General features: G+C 38.8%; 1 protein-coding gene across 1 annotated transcript; it reads left to right on the forward strand.

Moving 5' to 3' along the window:
• Positions 1 to 129: 129 nt before the first annotated feature.
• On the forward strand, positions 130 to 1,437 carry LOC107653949 (D(5)-like dopamine receptor). Its single transcript, XM_016440810.1, has one exon. It carries the CDS (start codon positions 130 to 132, stop codon positions 1,435 to 1,437), a length of 1,308 nt encoding a protein of 435 aa, XP_016296296.1.
• Positions 1,438 to 10,338: the final 8,901 nt, after the last annotated feature.

A 10,338-nucleotide genomic window follows, 5' to 3' on the forward strand; every position in this document is an offset into this window, starting at 1 on the left:
AGCAGGAGCGCGATGCCACTTTGTAAGAAGAGACCTTTCGGAAAAGAGCTTCCCTGGAAAACAGAGGAACTGGTGACGTGAGGAGCCACTTGAATATGATCTATCTGCACTGGGTCCAGAGGAAGCCCCATGGAGAGCGATGGTGCAGAAAGGGACAGCTCCGGTGTGGGTGTCCGCGCGCTGACGGGCTGCGCTCTCTGCGCGCTCATCCTCTCCACGCTGCTGGGGAACACGCTCGTGTGCGCCGCCGTCATCAAATTCAAACACCTCCGATCCAAAGTCACCAATTTCTTCGTCATATCCCTCGCAGTTTCCGATCTCTTCGTGGCTGTTCTGGTCATGCCGTGGAAAGCAGTCTCTGAGGTGGCCGGCTGCTGGCTCTTCGGGAGCTTTTGTGACACTTGGATAGCTTTCGATATCATGTGCTCAACGGCGTCTATCCTCAACCTGTGCATCATCAGTTTGGACAGATACTGGGCAATCTCAAGCCCCTTCCGTTACGAGCGTAAAATGACACAAAGGATGGCGTTTATAATGATCGGGATGGCGTGGACACTTTCCGTCCTGATCTCTTTCATTCCGGTCAGACTGAACTGGCACAGGGCTGAGGACTACAGCGCGCCCTTGAACCTCACCATCAGCTCGGAGGACTGCACGGCGACTTTAACCAGGACTTATGCTATTGCATCTTCACTAATAAGCTTTTACATCCCTGTTATAATCATGATAGGAACATATACGCGGATCTACCGGATCGCGCAAACGCAGATCCGGAGGATCTCCACTTTGGAGAGGGCGGCTGGGCACATGCACGACTGCGCGAGCGAACAGTCGCTGAAAACCACGTTTAAGAAAGAAACCAAGGTGTTAAAAACGCTTTCCATCATCATGGGGGTGTTTGTGTTCTGCTGGCTGCCCTTTTTCGTCCTCAACTGCATCGTGCCGTTCTGTGACCTGGACACTCTTGGAGACTCTCTGTGCGTGAGCAGCACCACTTTTAACATCTTCGTGTGGTTCGGATGGGCCAATTCATCGCTCAACCCGGTCATCTACGCGTTCAACGCGGATTTCCGCAAAGCCTTCACCACTATTCTGGGTTGCAACCGGCTCTGCGCGTCTTCTGCGGTGGAGACGGTGAACTTCACCAACGAGCTGGTGTCCTACCATCACGACACCACTCAGCTCCACACGGACGCACAGGGCGTTTCCAACCCGCAGTGCCTGGTTGTGGTCCCCGGTCATCATGAGGAACACGTGGACTTACCTTTCGACAAGGTCTCGGTCGTGTCCGATTCGTCTCGTTTCCAGCGGAACGCGCTGCTGCCAGCCCTAGAGCAGCAGGAGGGAGAGATGGAGATTTCCCTGGACATGATGCCCTTCACCTCCGCAACACTGAGCGAATGCTGTGGGATTCCAGGACAAACTGAGAAGTGTTGACCTCGTTTCATTCCATACGAACCTATTAATAGCATCAGAATTAATATGCATACATGACCTCATTTTATTTTCGTATACCATTCCAAAAATACTTAGGCCCAAATGTAAAATTGATGTATTTGAATGGCATATAAAAGAGATATAAAAGCTTAATTTAGTTCAAATGAGACAAATGAGAAATTAATGATTTTATAGTCTCTCTCTCTCTCTCTCTATATATATACTATATACAGTATATACAGTATATATATACATATATATACAGTACTGTAAAAAAATCTGATAAATTTATGGTAAAAAAAATAGGCAGCTGTGGTTGCCAGAATTTTACCGTAAAAAATACGGAAGCAACATTTTAGGTTTTACGGTTTTAACTTAAATTTACATTTAAATACCCTAATTTCTTTAACTGATATAATGTTAATATACCAACCTACTGAAGTACTGAAATCTGTTTTGTACCTGAAACACTGATAACCACCAAAAGCAGGTGGTGATGGGGAAAGTCACATGATGAACCAACGCTCATCACAAGCATTTATATATATTTATTTATTTATATATATATATATTTTGTTTGTTTATTTTCAAGGTTTATATTATATTTTGAATGCCAAATTTTTAATGTGGTCTCAGAATTTTGGAGCCCAACGGAAGACGACAAAAACATGTTGCTTTATATTTCCAGACACTGCTGGTTATGATGTGAGATTATTGTACAGATAGTGTCACGATTTATTTTGAATATGTTTTAGAAGTATAATAAGAAATGCTCTTCCCAAAAATACACAAGAACCGTATTATTACATGACCTGAAAAACAACAAGTTTGTCAGCAACAAATTTCAGTCTGTGCATTTTTGAGACAAAACAACACAAGATGGTCTTAAAAGTCATTTTTCACATTATGATGTTTTTCATGTTTTTTTAAACAGATCACATCTGATACTGTATCATCATAATGCTGTGTGCTGCACACAACTGCTATAAATACCATTATAAAATGCTTATCAGAAAATAAATTTCTGCCATATTAAAAGACTTGATAAAACAAAACAGGAAAAAAGCTTGGAGTGGCTCTTTGTTGTGTTTAGATGCAAATCTGAAGAGGCTTGTTAGAGATAATTGCTCACTTAATTACCACAATTACTAGGAGATGAATGCTGTAATAGGTGCCACTTGGGAGCAAAAAAGAAGATATAGGAAATTTCAAGTCCTAATCAATGAAACCTGCACATGCATGCACTCCCTCACACACACACACACACACACACACACTCCAAGTAATTTTCGTGGAAACTTTGAGGTCACAGCGTCCTGTGTAGACTCTTGAACTTAAACGAAAAGCTATTAGTTCGACAAATTATTCATGTTGCAGTTCCATTTTTTGTTCAAGGTAATGACTTGTGATGAGGAAGGGTTTAGGAACAAGCACAAGGAGAAATAAAGAGCTGGAACAAAAGTAATTGGATGCTAAATTTATCTTCACACAGTATAAGTGAACTGTCTATTTGCCGAGAGTGCACTTCAGATTACAGTAATCCCCAAAATATACTGTGAGTGATCACTCCAAATGAAAGCAATAGTTTACCCAAAAATGAAAATTTGCTTAATATTTACTCTCCAAGAAGTCGATGAGTTTGTTTGCTCATCAGAGCAGATTTGGAGAAATTCAGCATTGCATCACTTGCTCACCAATGGATCCTCTGCAGTGAATGGGTGCCGTCAGAATGAGAGTCCAAACAGCTGATAAAAACATCACAATAATCCACACCACTCCAGTCCATCAGTTAACATCTTGTAAATAATAAACAAATTCAATATTAAGATGTTTTTAACTTCTGGCCAAAATACAAGACCTCCAACAATAATATTGCTTTCTCCAGTGAAAAAGTCATCTAGTCTGAATCGGGAGAGAAATATGCACAGATCAAACACAAGCGAAAACAATCCAAAACAGTTCTAAAGAAATATGTTGGTGGATTTTGATGTGAGAGGACAACAGGGGGTGCACTTTTTCACTGGAAGAAGTGTTATTATGGATCAGACTTTTCTTTTGTCTAGAAACAATGGTTTAGTTAAAACACCTTAATGATGAATTTGTTTCTTACAATCATGCAGCTTTTTGCTTCAGAAGACATAGCCTGATGGACTGGAGTGGAGTGGATTACTTGTGGATTATTGTGATGCATTTTTTCAGCTGTTTGGACTCTCATTCTGACGGCACCCATTCACTGCAGAGGATCCATTGGTGAGCAAGTGATGGAATGCTTAATTTCTCCAAATCTGTGAATCAATGAAGAAACTCATCTACCTCTTGGATGGTCTGAGGGCGAGTACATTTTTAGCAAATTTTTGGGTGAATAATTCCTTTAAGCTACATTATTTATGTAAGTAGTAGCTGTTATTGATTTCTAAAAGACTAATACATGCATGTGGTTTGAAGGATGGTAGATTTCACGAATATGTCAAAATTACACCCATGCACAAAACCCTCCAATACATAAAATCTGTTTTGATGTGCACTTCAAGCTGTCTTGAGTGATGTTCTGTAAGGCAAACCTGCTACAAAACTTATTTTGTGTCAGCTTTGAAAGCTATTATTTGTCCATATGGCAGAAGAAGCTGGCTTCTTTGGGGCTGGAACAGAAATTGCTTGAAAGCCTCTGTGCTTGAGCGGAAATGGTGTGAACAGCAAAAAGAGTAATTGAAAAAAAAAAGACAAAATTTTCAGTCTTTAATCATTTGTGTGGAAAAATTACAAAAACAAGTCCATTTTAAATTAAAATCTGGTAAACATTACAATAACACCCTATTGTAAAGTGTTACTATTAATATATTAATATCTCAGATTCTAAAATAATTACAGTTATGTTAGATCAACTACTGTACCTTGAAATCAATGTTTATGCATTAGCCCTGTTGTACCATGACTACAGTATTCACATTATAAAACCAATATCACTCATACGTTTGTAAAGAATAACTGGAAAATACACAAACAGGTTCTTTTAAGCAATAAACTGCATTGTGTCAGAATTTTAGGCAGGTGAATGTGAAGAAAGCCTCTTTCAGACAGCACTATACTGTAATGGATTTGGAAGTGCATCATGATCCCCAATATAGAGGCAAAATTGGAGGTGAAAAGCCTTTGTGAGAACTGATGCATCTATACAGGCACTTAATATTTACCCAGCACCCTCAAGGTTATAATTCTTATGAATGGTGTAAACACAATATATATCAGAATATAAAAGGGTATTAAACTCTCATAACACTGAAGCTCTTCGCCAAATGAAGAAGCGCTCAGGGAATCTCAGCAGCAGCAGACGCGTTCATATTATTCATCACATGACACGAATCACAGGAAAGGAAATGTTTATGCAGTTTGCAGACAATCCCGGTTCCATTGCTCAGAATGTAGCAAATGGTGAAATTAGGAAATGTACTTCAACTAGGTTTTTTTTTCCCAGTATGTATGTGATATTCTCAGGACTATGTGGCAATGAAAATAGTTCAGTAATGAAAATTAATCAAGGTTTTTCTGGAGAATGGTGTCAAACATCAACAATCCATCTGTGCTTTTATGTACTTTTATGCGGCTTGGTCTGTAAGTGACCTGAGACAATTTGAATTAAAGGGGTCATAGGATGCTACATGCACTTTTACAAGTTGTTTGAACTGAAATTTGTGTTGGCAGTGTGTGTACACAACCACCATATAATGATAAAGATCCACCCAGTGTTTTTTTTTTTTTATCTGGTTAAATGTTTTCCCCTTTCTCAAATCGAGCCAATCTCAGATGCCTGTCTGTGTGATGTCACAAAAACAGGCCCCTCCCACAACAGTTTGATTGACAGTAGCGTTTCAGCACTGACTGGACTGGCATTTTACCTTAGACCTGCCCTGAGTGAGCTGTCATCAGTCCGCCATTGTTTCACCGCCAGAGCAGATGTAGATAAGAATGACTCGTAAGCGATTGAGGTATTCTGTTGTTGGATGTAATAATGAACATAGCAGTCGTCATTTACTCCCGACATCTGAGCGATGCCTGTCTGTGTGATGTCACACAGACAAGCCCCTCCCACAATAGTTTGATTAACAGTAGCGTTTCAGCACAGACTGGAGTGGTGTCTTACCTCAGACCCTCCCTGAGTGAGCTGTCATCAGTCCGCCATTTTTTCACCGCCGGAGCAGATGTAGACAAGAATGGCTCCTAAGTGATTGAGGTGTTCTGTTGTTGGATGTAATAATGAACATAGCAGTCGTCATTTACTCCCGACATCAGAGCCGCTGAAGACGCAGAGGATTAACATTACTTTAGTTTTTGAAGGGAATGTGCAGATCCCCGATCTGCCTAAATGCGTCTATATTCGCGCGAATCATTCGTGATCCAGCTTCATCTACAGCAGAAGAGAGTATAAAGGTGTTTTATGAATCGCAGCTACAGTAAACAGTCTCTCTGAGAGCGGCTCGGAAGAGAGGGGCGGGGTCAGCAGAGCTCATTAACATTTAAAGGAAAATGCTACAAAAACGGCTTGCTCTGAAAAGAGCTGTTTTTACACTACCATTGAGAAATTTTAACCAAACTATGTTACCGACATTTCATTAAGACCCCAAAAACTCATATCAACTTGTGGAAAATGGGCATCCTATGACCCCTTTAAGCCTGTGCAAGCATTCTAAGAGGAAAAGTTATATATATATGCAAAGAGTTGATGCGAAGAGTTATCTATTTGTTTATGTATTACATAAGAACAATTCGATATACAAAAGGTTTTTAATAACTTGTATGGTTCAAGATGATCTAGTGAACTTTGGTCAAAAAGTGGAGGAAGAGTTATGAAAAAAAGGATGTTTGTAATAGAATTCAAAGCAGGAAGTCGAGTGGAAATCGAAACCACCGTATTGTACTAAACATGATTAGAAAAAATGTACAGGTTTTTACAATTGCTCAGACCCATTTCTCAAAACTCTCAGCTTGGCATCAATAAATGTATCATCCAAAATGCACGGAAACTACAAAAACATCTCAAATCAAGTCATTAACACTAGCAAAGCTTGTCAACCAACAGACACACTTTGTCACTCGTAAAACAATGACCTAAAAAACTAACAACAGGTAGCATTATACAACACATTTACTTAAAAACAGTTTTGTTTCTGGGTCAATTTGTTCAAGTTATATGCAAAAAATATGTGGAAAATAAAATTGTTAGCTATAGCAGCTAGAATATGGAGACGCTCTCCAGTGACCTTCATGAACAGATGCAAAATATGCAATGCAAAGCTTCTGTGCTTGAGCCCTAATAAGGGTAGACTCATTGGGGCAATGTACTTATTCCATATGTCCTTTCATAAAATATGACCAGCCTTGAAATAAAAAAAACATTTGTACATAATGGTAGTATTTGTTTTATTGCTTTTTATTTAATAATTAGGCTACGTATAGTTTTTTTTATGTAATGTTAAATATGACCTGGACGTGTTTTAATGCTATTCACCCACCCAGTTCAATCTGATGCTGAACTCTTCCTTCCTCAAGAGTAATACTGGACACTAGAACACATCTGATGCACACTGGGATATATTTTGATTTCGTTCAGGTCAGGGTTATATGTTCTACCCTGTCTGTCTTTCTTTTCCCCAAACACACTGCATTTATTCTCATGCAAATGAACCTCAGGTGTTGCTACCTGAATTCTAATCATTGTTTGATTCTAGTCTATTATTGGAGTTTATATCAAAAGTTTCTTTCAGACTTGGAGCAGCTGGGAATGTCACAGTATGACTTCATCACATCATCCTGTGATGATTTCCTGTGTAGAATATCTATTGTTTTCTACAGACATTAATCTTACAGCTGCGGTGCATTGGTTTTTCTGGAATATCTTAGTTCTTGTGCATTTGAGCAAGTTATTGTTATTGAAGTTAATACTAATTCATGAATAGTGAATAGTGCAGAATCGTAAAGGAATAGGTCACCCATAAATGAAAATGTATGAAAATGTACTCACCCTACGGCCATCTGAGATATTGATGAGGGATTGGAGAAATGTAGCATTCCATCACTAGCTCACCAATGGATCCTCTGCAGGATCCAATAGGTGCCGTCAGAATTAGAATCCAAACACCTGATAAAAACATCACAATAATCTACAAGTAATCCATATCACTCCAGTCGATCAATTAATATCATGTGAAGAGAAAAGCTACGTGTTTGTAAGCATTTCAGCATTTTTCATTTCTGGGTGAACTGTTTCTTTAATAATAATAATAATAATAATAATAATAATTCATTACATTTATATAGCGCTCTACATTGTGAGGGGGGTATCTCCTCATCCACCACCAGTGTGCAGCATCTCTTGTCTCTTATTCATTCCATGTGATAAAATTACTATGAGAAACAGATTTTCAATGAATAACATAAAGCTTCAGAAAACAGAAAACATACTGTAGTAGTCATATGGCATACTTTTATAGTTTTTTTTGGAGCTTGACAGCCCCGTCTACGAACTGTCATTGAAAAGGGTTGCATAAAGATTGCTCGAAAATTCCCCTTTGAGAAAAAGAACATGAGGGCGAGCGAATAATATTCTATAATATTATAACGTTCTATTCATATACTGTTGAGACGTGTTTTGTAACCTCTAGCCCGATAGAAACTCGCACATGTTAATCCATATTACAAAAGGGACAGCGGCAAGACAGCAGCAGCGTTCCCTCACCTCATCAGCAACAGTCAAAGAATTTCATACCTCTATTCCGCTCTCAAATTTGCATGTCAACGGGACTCACCAAGAAGCAGTTCCCAGGAAGATTGAAGTTCCCAGGATTAAAGACTGATAACAGTGATGAAACGACACTCACAGATGCTTGCCGATCCCTTGTGGGCCACACGGCAACCCACATCTCAATTAGATACACCCTCCTACCTAACATCCTCTGAAATATTTCTGATTATATAAGAGCACAGAACAACAAAACCAAACAAGAGGTGGAAGGGAGGAATTTCACAGCTGAAAATGCCGACAGGACCTGTGCTGGGGATTTGGGAAATGGGATGATGTCTCGCAGCATGCATCGTCCACATGCACAAAAATTACAGTGTGCATGACAAATTTGTGCAAAACCTGAATTTTGAATATGTTATTCAGTGCTGCCATGTCAGGATCTCATTCTCTCTGAGCAATTTTGTATTGGATTGCTCAATTTTTGCCTTGTTATCAACAGGAAACTACCCTGTTGCTGAAGCGAAGCAGAAGTGTTTTAAACCCACTTCACGCTATTAAAAGTCATCAAAATGTGCTTATACTACAATCAAATGTCCGTGCTTTATATGTTAGCACTGCTCACCTAAAAGATCCATCTGCACATCCATTAGAATCAGCAAAATTACAGTTAATTAAAGTGTTTTTGCACCTTTTTTTTAATGAAAACAAGTGGCAGCTAGACGGATGCGGTTTGGCTGTTTTCAGTGCCTCGTTTTTAAGACAGCATGAAAAGAAAAATGTCATAAATCTCCGGTGATGTAGGCTACTGTATGCAGAACTTCACCAATAACTTCGTTTTCTTAAACTTGAATTTGTCTCTGATTCGGTTACTTTCCTGTTTTTTAGTATGAAGCTTCTAAAAGAATCTGTATTTTATTAAGTGCTACATAAAATGACTTGACTTAAATCCTTGTCTGACAATGGAGATCTGAGACCTGAGAATCAGTTTCCCTGATAATATTTCCGCATGTGTTTTTTTATCTGCTGTTTAGAATCAGAACCAGCGATGCCCAGATCTCGAATGAATCACTCTAATTGCGGTTCATTTTGATTAATTTGAACGGTTTACTCACACATTGAATCATTTGCAGTGCGTGTCAAGCGAGCACGTTTGAGCTTCTGTTTACCATATCTGATGTGCTATATATATACACTGATGAGCCAAAATATCATGACCAGTCACAGGTGAAGCAAATATCGTTGATCATCTCCTAACAAGGCCACGTATTAAGATTAGATGGTAAACAAACAATAAGTTCTCGTAATCAACGTATTGGATGCAGGAGAAATGGGCAAGAGTATCTGAGCGAATTTGACAATGGCTAAATTGTTATGGCAGGGCAACTGAATCAGAGTATCTCATAATGTTTTGGCTCATCTGTGTATATGTGTTGATCAACGTTTAGCCTATGCATGAGTAAAAGGCTAATCTGTTCATCATATAAATCAACTGTGTTTATTCAGAGGACTTGGATTAAACCACTCAATTCATATATGTTACGTTTAAAATGTCTTTGTGAACTTTTTGAAGCGTTAAAGTTTTGCTTGCACGGACTTTTAATGGCAACAGCAATAAAACTAAATGTTTCATTGTTAGTTGCTTACTCTGAGAATTTTTGAAACAGACCTAACCCAGTTACCCAGAATTCTTATTGAAGAGTTCATTGATTATATAATTCAATGAAGATTGACTAATCTTTGAACAATGCCGTTATCTGCCTGTCTCTCTATCCCTAAGGATGAACTGATGGAGAACAAAACATATGGATCTGCTGAGAACTGTTAGCTGAGCTGAGCAAATTGAGCTCGAGCTGCTGTTCTGTGAGCTTCTTTTCTATTAATATTTGGGGGTTGAGGAAGAAGACAAAGATGGTCAAATTCACTGATCTATGCCACTACTTAATTCTTCAATTCCAATACAGTGCAATCATTTTTGTGTAGACAGTTGTGTTATAAGCACTAGTACTTTACAGTCAAAGGTTAGGGTTAGGTAGGTTAGGTATATATATATATATATATATATACACATACAGTGCGTTCAGAAAGTATTCAGACCCTCTTCACTTTTCAATTTTGTTATGTCCGTACCTCATAATGACAAAGTGAAAACAGAATTTTAGAAATGT

This window comes from Sinocyclocheilus anshuiensis, unplaced genomic scaffold (genome assembly GCF_001515605.1).
Source record: "Sinocyclocheilus anshuiensis isolate Anshui unplaced genomic scaffold, SAMN03320099.WGS_v1.1 scaffold454, whole genome shotgun sequence".
NCBI lineage: Eukaryota > Metazoa > Chordata > Actinopteri > Cypriniformes > Cyprinidae > Sinocyclocheilus > Sinocyclocheilus anshuiensis.